This window comes from Anolis carolinensis, chromosome 5 (assembly GCF_035594765.1).
Source record: "Anolis carolinensis isolate JA03-04 chromosome 5, rAnoCar3.1.pri, whole genome shotgun sequence".
Lineage (NCBI taxonomy): Eukaryota > Metazoa > Chordata > Lepidosauria > Squamata > Dactyloidae > Anolis > Anolis carolinensis.
The window spans coordinates 76,915,534-76,930,387 of record NC_085845.1 but is presented as its reverse complement, the minus strand read 5'-3'; the positions used below and the strand labels follow the sequence as shown (position 1 = coordinate 76,930,387).

Here is a 14,854-nt window from a genome sequence, read left to right as displayed (position 1 = left end):
GATGCATGCCTGATTTACATTGGCAGCAAAGGAAAATAAGACTTACTGGATTTTCCACATGGACAAGACCTTTTGCCGGAACGAGGACATTCCCCACAAGGGCCACCATGACAAATCTCTTCACAGACATGATAGCTGCAAGGCAATGTTTTACCACAAACCTGGTGGGAAACATATAAAATAGTTGCAAGTTAAAGAATGGCACTAAGGACTGAAATTAAACAGAATGCAGGAAAGAAAAAAGATGACTTCCCCCTGAAGAATTAAATAATATATAAACTACATTGCGGGAGGCAATCATTTTAAATCTTCTGGAAAGCTTTGCAAGTTGCGTGAACACTTTCAAATAATAAAAGACAACAAAAGCATATACTTCAAGTACAATAGATTCTCAGTTAACTGGCACTCATGGAGATGCTGGGAAAACATAGTTTCTGGTTGCTTGAGAATTATTATTAAAAAGTAGGCCTAACTAATACTATACCCCATACTATATCGTATCATATTGATGTTAATATTGAAATAAAATAATTAGAAGTAAATTAAGACAAATCAAGACAAACTTAATTTAATGTAACACGGTTTTGTGAATGCAGTATGCCAGTTGCTTGAGTTCAAGTTAACTGAGAGTTGAATGTACCATGGGTATTTCTAGTTCTCAATGCATCCCACTGCTATGCCAAATGATAAAACATTGGTTTCTTCCCAATAGGAGCACATCACCTCTGGTTTCCTGCAATATGCTTGCTGAAAAATAGCATAAAGATTCTTTTCTGTCAGATGTACATAATTTTAAATAAACTATTTTAACTAGTTGTAATCTATCTTTTCAACGTTATTTTTTAAACTTTTTTGTCTTTTAAGGTAAGTTTTATTCACCACATTACTTGCATGCTCTTTTATAAAATATAATACACAGAACCAATATAGTAGTGGCAACAGGCAGTAACGGAAAGCCAAATGACAGTAAAGGAAGGCTTGTAAGAAGTCAGTAAACATCAGTTGCTCACATAGGGCTAGACATGTAAAACATGGACAAAAATTACTCCTCCACCCCCCCCCCCCCAAGTTACATTTAAAACCATTGTTCTGCTTGTTAGCTACAAGGGTTTCCTCTTTCTGCAAAGCAAAACCCAAACTATCTGATGGCATATTAGCATGGCAACATACCTGATCACACTGCCATAAAGGGCTTGCACAAAGTCTTTCTGCTACCTGTCTACCACAGACACACCTTTGCTTACTAATTCTCGGGCAGGGTTGACAGTCTCCTAAAAGTAAAGCATAGTTAATGATTAGAAACTATTCATATCCCACCCTTCTCTTATCAGGTACCCATGAGGATCTAACTAAAAACCAGATGAGACAAGAATTAAATATGAATAATATGTTACCCATCATGTAAAAACACTCATAACTGAAAACAATATAGCATCATTTAAAACAGGGGTCCCCAAACTAAGGCCAGCAAACCAGATGTGGCTCTCCAAGTCCATTTACCTGACCCCAGCCCTAAACTTTAGACTTAGGGTCACCTTAAGTCTGAAACAACTTGAAAGCACAAAAAAACAATAATCCTAATTAACTTAACTATCTCACCATCCAAAAACAGGCTTACACTTCCCATTGAAATACTGGTAAGTTTGTGTTCGTTAAACTTGTTCTTTGTTTTAAATATTGCATTATTCCTTGTTTTTTGCAACACAAATGAGATATATGCAGTGCACATAGGAATTTGTTCATTTTTTTCAAATCATAATCCGCTCCCCCCAACAGTCTCAGGGACTGTGAACTGACCCTCTGCTTAAAAAGTTGGAAGACCCCAATTTAAATGACATAATGATGAAGGTAAAAATGCAGTACTCCCCCATCACTAAAACCCCTTTGCATGACTTGTTAATCATCCGTTAGTCGAGAGAGGGATTGTGAAGGAAGCAATTCTTAACTAAGTAAGTGCTAATTTGGAGAGGGTTGATTAAGCAAACATATGTAAAGTTAAAACAGAACTGAAATCTAAAGAAGGAAACCATCTCATTTTCTCACATATCCACACCTACCTGGATGACAAGCTTTTTCACAGTTGTGTTGTCCACACGGCAACCTCCGTCCACAAGGCAGCTGACATGACCATTCCTTTGTGCTGCATCTCCGCGGCACAGCTTTGGCTTTCTTGCAGTAACACGTTACTGTCACCATCTTTGGACAAGGTGGACAAGGACCTAAGGAGATCCAAAAGGAGCTTGGCGTAAACAAGCTTTTTGTCTAAAAAAACTAGCCTTTTTGTGCTAGTCACTGTTTTTGGGTTCCAAACTGACTGAATGATATTTTTTTTCACTTCAATGTTTTTTAAAATTTACAGGACTAGAGGTTTCTAGGTCTGGAAGAGCTACACATGTGCCCCATAGGCACATCTTCCCCACCCCAACAATATATCACAATTAACAGAACAGATCAAAAAAACGTATGTTCAAGTTAAGCAAAACTAAATGGCCTAAATCAGTCACTTTCTCTCAGTCTAAATGATTGATTACAGTATTGTCATGAGGATAAAATGGAGGAATGTTGTGTGCACTTATAACTGAGCAAACATGAATGCATCTTTTAAAAAATTACTACAGTATCTCCTACTGGGAGCCCCCAATGGCACAGCAGGTTAAACCACTGAGCTGCTGAACTTGTTGACTGAAAGGTCGGTGGTTCGAAGGAGGGGAGCGAGGGGAGCTCTCACTGTTAGCCTCAGCTTCTGCCAACCTAGCAGATCGAAAACATGCAAATGTGAGCAGATCAACAGGTACCGCTCCAGCGGGAAGGTAACAACGCTCCCTGCAGTCATGCCAGCCACATGACCTTGGAGGAGTCTACGGACAACGCTGGCTCTTCAGCTTAGAAATGGAGATGAGCACCAACCCACAGAATTGGACACGACTAGACTTAATATTGAGGGGAAACGTTACCTTTTACTTATCTCCTACTGACTGAGGAGGTTTCACAATATTAGCAGCTACACACATTAGTTTATCAACAAACAGACAAATTTAAATCTGCACCATCCCATATTTTCAAATGGTTACATTTTCAGGATAGCTTGGCTAACTATCAATGATATAAACATTATGTACCTGGGTGACATAGTAACAGGCACTTGTGTCCACAGGGAGGTTTGAAATCTCTCTCGCATACTTGGCCACAGGAATGTGGAACCAGCCAGGGATCTAATGGTGGATCTTCCACCTTTCCACAGTAGCAGTAGTATCGAGAGGGCGTCTGAGAACGCTTGTACTCAAACCTGCATTTTGGACTGGAAAAGGAAAAGGGAAAATTAATTGAGACTTCAGTAAATTTGGCTTAAGAACATGATGTCATTACAAGTATAAAGTTAGTTAACAATGAGGCAGTTAAACTATGTCAACATGAATACTAAGTGCTCATTTTTAAATGAAAAGATGTAAATGATAAACTGCTAATCAAGCAATACAAAAATTCCAATATGAAAATCTAGTACTCTAATGTGAGTGTGAAGGGAGGAGTTGGGTAACCCTGAGAATCACAGCTCAGGGAATGATATGAACCTATGAGGGGAAATGGATACAAATGAGAAGCTTAGGTAGATAGAGAAACATTGAGTAGTGCTCAGCAGTCAGAAAATACCAGAATAGGATTATGGGAGCTGTGAACGGGAAAAGAGATCAGGGATGTCTTGTTTATTTCATTTTGTTTGCAAATTTATTTATTTATTTTCTGCAATTGTGTCTGACTATTCCATTGAAGAACTGATAAGAAGACTGGTCATATTTAACACTGCTAATTCACTGATCAACCCAACCATGTGTCCATAGTAAAAATCACCTTAAGGTCCAAATACCAGACCAAGAGAGGGATCTCGAGAGGGAAAGGAGCAATATGAGTCCCCTCGGAGCCGCCCTGAGTCCCCTCGGGGAGAAGGGCGGAGTAGAAATATCAGAAATAAATAAATATGAGTGACAGAAGCCCAAGAATTGGAACTGTAGGGCCATCTTATAAAGGGATTCTATGATGATGAGCAACTGGAAGCAGTTTTATTTATTTGCTTTATATAAAATGTTTCCAGCAAACTTTAAAATAACATATACAATTAATTAAAAATAACATAAAAACTGAATCAATGAGGAAAAAAAGCTGAAAGGAGAGAAGAGTAATAAATGAAATTATTATTATTATTATTATTATTATTATTATTATTATTATTAAAAGGGTGAGAAGGGGCGAGAAGGATGGGGTATAAATATAGGAAATAAATAAATAAATAAATCTGATGTTAGTCCCTGGAAAGCTTCCAGGAAAAAAGTTGTGGTCAATGGATACATATACAACACCAGTCCCTGAAACGCTGGGGGAAAGCCCCACTGGTCCCCAAAACAGATAGTTTAAGAAGCATTTTTTGTATTGCAAAGGTGAACAACTGCAATAGGAGTCACTTTTCATCCTGCCAGTAATTCAGACATTTTTTTCCAAATTTAAAAGGGGGGGGGGGGGGATGTATGGAAAAGAAAGAGTTAGCAGGGAGTGACAGAGGCTTATGATAAAAAATGATATGATCAAGTATGTGGCCTAGAGGCCCGAAATCGGCCATCCTTTCCTTACTGTATAAGCATCTATCGTGGCCACTAGAATGTAACTGTTTTAAACAGGTTGGGTAGGAGAAACTACTAAGGAGGAAACACAAGTTAAGTTCTTCAGAGTATCTGTTAGAGCTCAACCCAGACCAGGCCTGTTACAAAATACACAGAAATCTGGGCTCGCAAATAACAAGCAAAACAAACAGTTGTAGAAGAGAGAAACTTTTCCACTAAGAAAAACTTTTGTTAGTGGAAGAATTTTAGCTGGAATTTTAGTTGTCCTAAATTAAGTGGAAACTGGGAACTACTTTGTTCTTTTCTGGGCATGTACATTTTACACATACACAATATTATTTTGGTGTGGCATCTATAACTGCTGTCCCTCAATGACTTACACAAAGAAAGAAAAAGGATAGCCAGGGAATTCATGTGCATGAATCTGTACTTAATAGACGTTTTAACACATCCATGTGTTCTGTTTCCAATGTTCTTAAATATGTAGTAAATAATTTTAAGTGGGATAAAATGAGGCATCTGGCTTTAAACTATAGTGGGAGTTTTCTAGATATTATCTGATAAAGTGAATAAAAATGTGCAAACTCGATTCTGATGTGGTTTATGTTGACTAGAGACAGACATTATAGACTGGATTAATAAGGGAAGATTCAACATGAAACCAATTTTGCAAAAGCAACATCAGAGAACTCATTTTTCAGCTTTAGAACTGCATCCATTTTTCTTTTTAAAGCCGTTACTTAATTTTTCCACTACAAAAAAACAGCTTTCAAACAAAACCCCAAAAAGCGTACCATGGCCATGGATGATCCTTTTTTCCAAAATCATCATCTGTCAAAGGAGAGGATATTAAGAAAAGGCTATCCTTTGCCCACTTCTGAATGCAAGGCATGTGAAATATGCAAAAACATCCATAGCAACTCCAAACCTAAAAGGCAAAGAAAGATCAGAAGCCCATACTCATTAATTTGTTGAACACATAAAAAATTACCGTATTATACATACGTATGTATTTTGGTAAAGAGTTACTAGGTCAGTACACAATAAATACAACTATAAAAGCAAATAATAAACCATTATAAACACATCACAATAAAAATAATTATAAGCTGTAAAGTAGTCTCCCACATTGTACTGTACTTTGTACTTTAGGTCTATAAACTTAGTCATCTCTTAACCTTTATCTTCAGTGATTTGTCCCATAGCAACCTCCAGGAATGAGCAATTTACTTTTTTGTGTGTGTCAGGAGTGACTTGAGAAACTGCAAGTTGCTTCTGGTGTGAGAGAATTGGCCATCTGCAAAGACGTTGCCCAAGGGACACCCGGTTGTTTGATGTTTTACCATCCTTGAGGGAGGCTTCTCTCATGTTCCTGCATGGGGAGATGGAGCTGACAGGGGGAGCTCACCCGCTCTCCCTGGATTCAAAGCGTCAACCTGTCAGTCAGCAATCTTGCTGGCACAAGGGTTTAACTCATTTATTTAATCCACAGCTTCTTAAACTGTGGGTCCCGGCTGCAAATTGGGTCCCCTTAACTCAATGCTGGGGTCATAAAATTTTTAGCAACAGTGAAAGGTTTCTGAATGCCACCTGTTGACAACAACATAGTATTTATAGTGGCCTCTGCAGAAAAAGCTGCAGCTGTAGTCCACAAAAAGAGGAAATCAGTATGTTTAGCAAGTATTGCAAATGCTGATTTGTTATCAGTAAATGTTTTTTTTCTACCTATTCTATATATATATGAAATCATATAAAAATTTCTCAGGTGAAAAACGGGTTGAGAGTGGAAAAAGTTGAAGCCCACACATAAAACTGTCTTCCAAAAAAAAAAAAAAGAGCTGCAAAGAAAAGGTCTTGTACGCCTCCTGCAGGAAGTACATTCATAGGGATGTCACAGCTAAAATCTCATCACAGATTCTGCTTGATAGTAAAAATAAATGTACCGGAATTTTAAATAAAGAGTTGCAAGACTATGAGAAAGCAGCTCTTCTCCCATCTCTCTTTCAAAGAAGAGACTTATTTTGTCCTGATGACGACTGCCCCAAGTTGTGGGGAAGATCAGGATGATAACAAGTCAGCAAACAATGTGGCGGCAACATAACATAAATGGCAACTTTGTCATTACAGGTTGTCAATTAAATAGTAACAGCAGCTCTTATGGTAAAACAAATCTGAAATACAGGCAGTTCCCATCTGACTTACATAAAACTCATAGTTAAGAACGGAGGTGATACAACAGGAAGTGAGCGAAATCTACCCCTGGGAGGAAAATTCACTCCTGGAAGAGCTATTATCATAGGGAAACGGTGTCTCCGCTGAAGCTCTATCGCCATTCCTTGTTGAAAGTGAGGTGACATCTTCTGAACAGGGGCACAGCGAGCAAAACAAACACCACAAGGGGTATTCACCCTTTCCTATACTATCCAAAGCTTGCTTGCTTTTTTATATATACAGTAGAGTCTCACTTATCCAACATAAACGGGCCGGCACAACGTTGGATAAGCGAATATGTTGGATAATAAGGAGGGATTAAGTAAAAGCCTATTAAACATCAAATTAGGTTATGATTTTACAAATTAAGCACAAAAACATCATGTTATACAACAAATTTGGCAGAAAAAGTAGTTCAATATGCAGTAATGCTACGTAGTAATTACTGTATTTACGAATTTAGCACCAAAATATCACGATGTATTGAAAACATTGACTACAAAAATGCGTTGGATAATCCAAAACATTGGATAAGCGAGTGTTGGATAAGTGAGACTCTACTGTATAAGGTAAAGGTTTCCCCTTGACATTAAGTCTAATCAAGTCCGACTCTATGGGTTGGTGCTCATCTCCATTTCTAAGCCGAAAGGCAGCAGTGTCCGTAGATACCTCCTCGGTCATTTGGCCAGCATGACTGCATGGAACGCCATTACCTTCCCACCGAAGCGGTACCTATTAATCTACTTACATTTGCATGTTTTCGAACTGCTAGGTTGGCAGAAGCTGAGGCTAACAGTGGGAGTGTACCCCGTCCTGCAGATTTGAACAGCCAACCTTCCAGTCAGTAAGTTCTCCAGCTTAGCAGTTTAACTCACTATGCCACTGCAGCCCCTGTGCATATATAACTTAAGAACAAGCCTCCATAATCTATATTGTTCATAACTTGGGGACTGCCTGTATAGTGAAAATTTCCCACACAAATGTTACAGGATGCAAAAGACAGAAGCCAGGCCAGAGTCTAATAATTCTTACAATACCATCACCGACTAGTTGAACTCCACTATCCACTCCCAGGAAAAAGATGAATGCATTAAATCTGTATCACTGAATTTGTATCACATTATTCAAGAAGATTCCGAATGCAAAGTTACATCTGACATTTATATTTAGAGATTAAGGCAACTCCAATAGAATAGTAAACAGAGAGGCAAATAATGCTATGACAGTACTCATAAGGAACAATACTTACAGCTTGGTTTCTCTTAATTGAAGCAATGCAAATCAAGCATGTCATCGCCCCAGACTGGAAAGCATCATTCATGTACTGTCTTGTACGCTCCAATTCGCTTGCATCTCCACCTTTGAACACAAGATAATATATTTATTCCACGATACCAGTTAAGGATGCATTATCCTAACTATTGCCTGTGGATCAATGCCAAAGAACAATCTAATCCATGAAGCATTTATTTCCAGGTAAAGATGTTACAGAAATTATATATGAATCAAGGCCGTGCCTATCTCATTCCTTGCTCAAATAATGTATACCCTACAAATGTTGCAAAGTTATAATTAGTGTCCCTATGAATAGAATCACCTTCTCTTATTTTCTGACTCTGAAGGGACTGCATTGCAGTTCTAGACTCTGCCTCAGCCAGAGGACAAGAATTATTTTCACCTTTTGATTCATGGCATGGAACAGTGTGTACATTACAGCAAAGAAAAGGACACTGCCATGGCAAGATGGAAACTTGCTGCAGAATTACCATTTCATCAGTACATAATGCAGCTTTTACCTTGCCTTCCTTAGCACGAAGCAGCATAAAAGATGCAAACACAGATTCATATTGTCAGTGCTCCCTCCCTTTTTAGTGCTATACTTAAAGCTTTAAAGATTGCAAGTATATTTGAATATAAATATAGCTTTGTTTTTACATTCTACTGGCATTATAATGTTCCTAGAGTAAAACTATTAATGCAAGGAATCTCTTACTTAACAACTTGGAAATCATCTGAATAATCAATTGTCTCATTGCACACACTGAAATCTGAAAAGGGGGAAAGGCTTTACCGGCTTGAACAGTGTAAGTTGTAAATGTTTTGTCCAATATTCTTCCGTGTTTTCCTTCAATCTCTTCTTCATCTTCTTCAGAGGAGGAACTAAACTGCTCTTCCACAAACTTTTTAGCCGCAGCTTGATTGGCCTTCTTGATCTCATCAAATTTCTTCTGTGATGCCAATTCTGTTATGGTTAAAAAAAAGTAATAACATTTACACTAAAATGCTGTCAGCTTTCAAATCTTCTGGCAACTTATGGCAACACTATGAATTGCATAGGGTTTCCTCAGAGGCATCAAAAATATGACTTTTTTAAACACATGAAATGGAAGAACAAACAAATTTTCTGTTTCAAAATCCAACCCATCACATAAAGCAAAGAAATATCAGAAACAGCATTTTTGACACCTTTTCTATATAAATAGCATGCTGTTAAATAAGATTCTAGTGTGCAAAGCCAGAACACATGAAAAATAAGATCAGGAGTTCTCAAGCTAGTTCAGCATTTTCTACATGTTGCTGAGACTGGATCTTTACTGCCATATAAAGCAGTTTGAAATACACTATATGGCCAGTATAGATTCATATAATGCAGTTCAATGCAGTCCAAACTGCATTATATGGCACTGTAGATCCAGTCTGAGACCACTGACAGTCTGCCTTCTGATGGTTCAATCTTTGTTTTTTTTTACACAAAATCATTAAAAATATTATGTATAAAATTACCTTCAGGCTATGCATTCAAGGTATGTAAAATATAACTGAAGGTTGTGTTTAGACTTGGGTCCCATCTCTAAGGCATCTGATTATGTAAAAGGTAAAGGTTTCCCCTGACGTTAAGTACAGTCGTGCCTGACTCTGGAGGTTGGTGCTCATCTCCATTTCTAAGTCAAAGAGCCGGCATTGTCCATAGACACCTCCAAGGTCATGTGGCCGGCATGACTGGATGGAATGCCATTACCTTCCCGCTGGAGCGGTACCTATTGATCTACTCACATTTGCATGTTTTTGAACTGCTAGGTTGGCAGAAGCAGGAGCTAACAGCAGGCACTCATTTCCCCAGATTCAAACCTGCAACCTTTCGATCTACAAGTTCAGCAGCTCAGCGCTTTAACACACTGCGCCACCAGGGGATTATGTATATAATGCAAATACAGGTTGAGCATCCTTATCTGAAATGCCTGGGACCAGAAGTATTTTGCTTCGGCGATTTTTTAATACTTGTATTTGCATAGACCTATATAGCAAGATATCTGGAAGATGAGACCAAGTCTAAACACAAAATTCATTTATGCTTCACATATATCTTATGCATGAAGACCATTTTATACAATATTTTGAAAATAATGTGTGTCCACTCTCCACCAAACAATCATAAAGCAAAGGTGTTGCTCTCAACGTCAAACATGTGGACAATGTTGGATCTTGGCGGACTTCAGAATAAGAGATGTTCAACCTGTATTTTAAAAAAAACAAATTCAAAAGATTAGGGGCAAGGTGAGTTGACAATGGGGGGGGGGGGGCGAGATGGTTGGCACACGGGGGGGGGGGGGTCATCTATGGCTGGAGAGGAAAGTGTGAGGCTGATAGAAGCCCTACAAAAGGTTTTTATCAGCCTTCCACCTTCTTTTTCTCTCCTCTTTGCAGAGCAATCCAGCTGGGTGTCTCAGCTTATGTTTACTAAAACATAAACAAACACATAATCATTTTTAAACATTCCGTAAAATACACTTATTACCACATACATATTTATATTTGGCTATCATGTCTCCTGGAGCCCCTGGTGGCACAGCGGATTAAAGCGCTGAGCTGCTGAACCTGCTGACCAAAAGGACAGCGGTTGGAATCCAGGGAGTGGGGTGAAGTCCCGCTGTTAGCCCCAATTCTGCCAACCTAGCATTTGGAAAACATACAAATGTGAATAGATCAATAGGTACTGCTCTGGCGGGAAGGTAACGGCGCTCCATGCAGTCATGCTGGCCACATGACCTTGGGGGTGTCTTTGGACTAGAAATGGAGATGGAGTGCCAACCACCAGGGGAGCCTCTGGTGGCACAGTGGATTAAAGCCTTGTGACTTGAAGGTTGGGTTGCTGACCTGAAGGCTGCCAGGTTCAAATTCAACCCGAGGAGAGCACAGATGAGCTCCCTCTATCAGCTCCAGCTCCATCCGGGGACATGGGAGAAGCCTCCCACAAGGATGGTAAAAACATCAAAACCATCCGGGCGTCCCCTGGGCAACGTTCTTGCAGACGGCCAATTCTCTCACACCAGAAGTGACTTCGTGCAAAGCAGAATAGAGGGGCTTCCCTGGATCTACACCAGTGGTTCTCAACCTGTGGGTCCCCAAGTGTTTTGGCCTACAACTCCCAGAAATCCCAGCCAGTTTACCAGCTTTTAGGATTTCTGGGAGTTGATGGCCAAAATATCTGGGGACCCACAGGTTGACAACCACTGCTCTAGACAGTCCTCCTTTTGATGCAGCCCAAAATCCCATTGGCTTTTTTAGCTACTGAATCACACCGTTGGCTCATGTTTAACTTGCTGTCCACGAAGATTCCAAGTTCTTTTTCACATGGACTGTTGTCAAGCCAAGCGTCACCTATTCTGTATCTTTGCATTTCTCGTGGCATGTTCTTGGTCTTGGAGATGCAGGTGAAACGACAGGAGAGAATGCTACTGTAACATGGCCATACAGTCCGAAAAACTAACAGCACTCCAGCGATTCCGGCCATGAAAGCCTTTGACAACACAATAATAATGATTACTACTGTTGTTATGTGATGTTTATGTATAAGCTGCTTTGTATCTGCACAGGGGACTCAAATCTGGTCCCAGGACTCTCAACCTTGCCTTTGCCTTCAGGGTGGAGGTGTGTGCAAAGGGCCTTTCTGCGCATGCGCAATGAGGAGAGCCACTCACCGCTAGCTCCAGGGCCGCTGCCGCCGCTATTCCAAACCGCTACTCCGGTCCCTCGGGCCCTTCCTCGGCCGCCGGGTCGGCTCCCCATCCCCGCCGAGGCCGCCCTGTTGCTGCCCCTGCCTCGGCCGCCCTGCCGCCAAGCCCCTGCCGCCTCCATGGTCCTCAGCCGCCTTTCCGAATACAACTCCCAGCAGCCCTCAAAAGGAAGAGGAGGAGGAGAGGAAGCGGCTAGAGTGGCTATTCCCGGCCGGAAGTGAGGAGGCGGGGCACCGGAAGCCAGGGAAGTTTCGCCTTCCCTTGTCCATCAATCTCCAGGGGGCAACGTCACTCCTACCTCTGCTGAGTGCCTGTTCTTGGTACAGTTACAGAATAAGAATGAGTGCAGTTTGAGGCCACGTTGAACCCTCATGGCCCTGTGCCAGGCATGGGCAAACTTGGGCCCTCCAAGTGTTTTGGACAGCGGCCGAGGGGGAAAAGGAAAGGGCCTGAGGCTGCTAGGAATTATGGGAGTTGAAGTCCAGAACACCTGGAGGGCCCAAGTTTGCCCATGCCTGCTCTATGCTATGCAATCCTAGGAGTTGTGAGGCCACAACACTCTTGACAAAAAGAGACCCAACAAACGACTAGCAGAATGGCATAGCATTGAGTCATAACAGTTCCAAATGGTGGTCAGTTGCATCCATGCTGGGTTGCTTGCTGAGGGCCCTTCCACACAGCCATACAACCCAGAATGTCTGCTTTGAACTGGGTTATCTGAGGCCCCTTCCACACAGCTGAATAAAACCCCACGTTTTCTGTTTTGAACTGGAATATATGGCAGTGTGGACTCAGATAACCCAGTTCAAAGCAGATATTGTGAGATTTTCTGCCTTGATATTCTGGGTTATTTTGCCGTGTGGATGGGCCCTGAGTCCACACTGCCATATATCCCAATTCAAAGCAGAAAATGTGGGATTTTATTCAGCTGTATAGAAAGGGCCTGAGAGTTTCTTGGGCTGTATGACCATGTTCCAGTAGCATTCTCTTTTGACATTTTGCCTACATCTGTGGCAAGCATCCTCAGAGATTGTGAGGTTTGTCAGAAATGGGGAAGTGCGGTTTATGTACCCTGTTTCCCCAAAAATAAGACATCCCCTGAAAATAAGAGGTTTTGCTGAATTGCTAAATATAAGGACTCCCCTGAAAGTAAGACCTAGCAAAGTTTTTGTTTGGAAGCATGCCGCTGAACAGAACACCAGAGCATGCAGGGTTGGTAAATGTATGTATCATAGATTGTTGTACATGGAAATAATGCTAGTAACAAGAAATTCTTGATAGGATTCACAGTTTGTCTGGTTTGTGATGACAACTACTCTACATTATCTAATAAATGTTCAATTTTTTTTGTTCAACAATAAATGTGAATTCTTCATGGAAAAATAAGACATTCCTTTAAAATAAGACCTAGTGCATCTTTGGGAGCAAAAATTAATATAAGTCATTGTCTTGTTTTCGGGAAAACACAATATGTATGTATGCATGTATATCTGTCTATCTGTGGAATGTCCAGAGTTACAATGGCTTCTCTGGGCCCTTCCACACAGCCATATAACCTAGAATATCAAGGCACAATATCTGCTTTGAACTGGGTTATTTGAGTCCACACTATTTCATTTATTTATTTACAGCATTTATACTGTGCCCTTCTCACCCAAGGGGACTCATATATTCCAGTTCAAAGCAGATAATGTGGGATTTTATTCAGCTGTGTGGAAGGGGCCTCTGTGAAGTCTGTCATGATAGTTGTCAGAGTGGTCTAGAATTTCTCTTTTCTCAACATGGGAAAAATTTATTAAACTGCACAAACTTTGTCTTTGCAGGACATCCTGCAACACATTTGACTCTAGGTTTTCAATGAATATCTCATCCAGCCTCACCCAATTCAATATAGTTTGTGGCAACCACAAAAACGAAGTTTCTAGAATATAACAACTACTTTCAAAGTAGGTATTGCACAATTAAACAGGAAATAACACTTTCAAACCAGGAACAAATTTTATTTTTCAAATTTTGTTACATAGTTCCACTACCAGCTTCTAAGATTCATCTTGGGTACATCTACACTGTTGAAATAATGCAGACCACATGAATGGCCATGGCTCAATGCTATGGAAGCCTGGGAATTGGCCATTCATTTGGCCTTTTGTAGTCTTCTCTGGCAAAGAGGGCTAGTACCTCACTTAAAATCTCTTTTGGATTGAGAAATTTTTATGTGATCCCAGAAATTTTTATGTGATAAAACAAGTATAAAAATCAAACATTTATTGATCACAAATCAGCATTTGCAAGGTGTGCTAAACAAGCTGATTCCCCTTTTTATGAAAAACATCTGAAGCATCTTCTGCAGAATCCATTGTAAACCCTGCACAATAGATTCATATAAATGTTTAAGACAGAAAATCTACTGTTGCCAAATGTTTTAGAGCTCCAACATTGTGCTTGAGGCCCCTTTTACACTGCCCTATATCCCAGGATCTGATCCAATATTATCTTCTTATCCCAAATTATATGACAGTGGAGACTCAGGCCCCTTCTACACTGCCATATAATCCAGTTCAATGTGGATTTTATACAGCTGTGTGGAAGGGACCTCAGGCCACTTCTACACTGCAATACAATCCAGATTTTCAAAGTAGATAATCCACATTACCTGCTTTGAACTTCATTATATGAGTCTACTTTGCCATATAATACAGTTCAAAGCAGATCATCTGGATTTTATATAGCAGTATGGAAGGAGCCTCATATAATCCAGTTCAAAGCAGATAACCCGGGCTCAGATCCTGAGCTATAAAGACAATGTAGAAGGGGCCTCAGTGACCCTGGCCCCAATGAATAATCAAATAATATATGGTAAAGACCACAGGGTTATCAGACTGGAATTACCCCTGTGCATGTATATATCACTTTTCCTTGCTCAAAAGGAATAAACTGCACAAACTAGAGGAATAGGCTGGAGTCTGACAGGTAGTGATGTCTGGTTCTCACTATTATCGTATATATTCATGTATGATT

At 40.2% G+C, this 14,854-nt stretch overlaps 1 protein-coding gene across 1 annotated transcript in view; it reads right to left on the bottom strand.

The window, feature by feature from the left end:
* The window catches only part of nfxl1 (nuclear transcription factor, X-box binding like 1), a 70,248-nt gene extending 58,203 nt beyond the window's left edge, over window positions 1–12,045 (bottom strand). Inside the window, exons 1-8 of the mRNA XM_003225314.4 lie at window positions 11,801–12,045; window positions 8,893–9,063; window positions 8,071–8,180; window positions 5,405–5,538; window positions 3,120–3,298; window positions 2,058–2,219; window positions 1,171–1,271; window positions 47–161 (exon numbers count right to left, since the gene is read on the bottom strand). Of these exons, the coding sequence (XP_003225362.1) occupies window positions 47–161; window positions 1,171–1,271; window positions 2,058–2,219; window positions 3,120–3,298; window positions 5,405–5,538; window positions 8,071–8,180; window positions 8,893–9,063; window positions 11,801–11,957 (1,129 nt within the window). The 5' untranslated portion in view covers window positions 11,958–12,045. The remainder of the gene's footprint in view (window positions 1–46; window positions 162–1,170; window positions 1,272–2,057; window positions 2,220–3,119; window positions 3,299–5,404; window positions 5,539–8,070; window positions 8,181–8,892; window positions 9,064–11,800) is intronic.
* Between the last annotated feature and the right edge of the window lie 2,809 nt (window positions 12,046–14,854).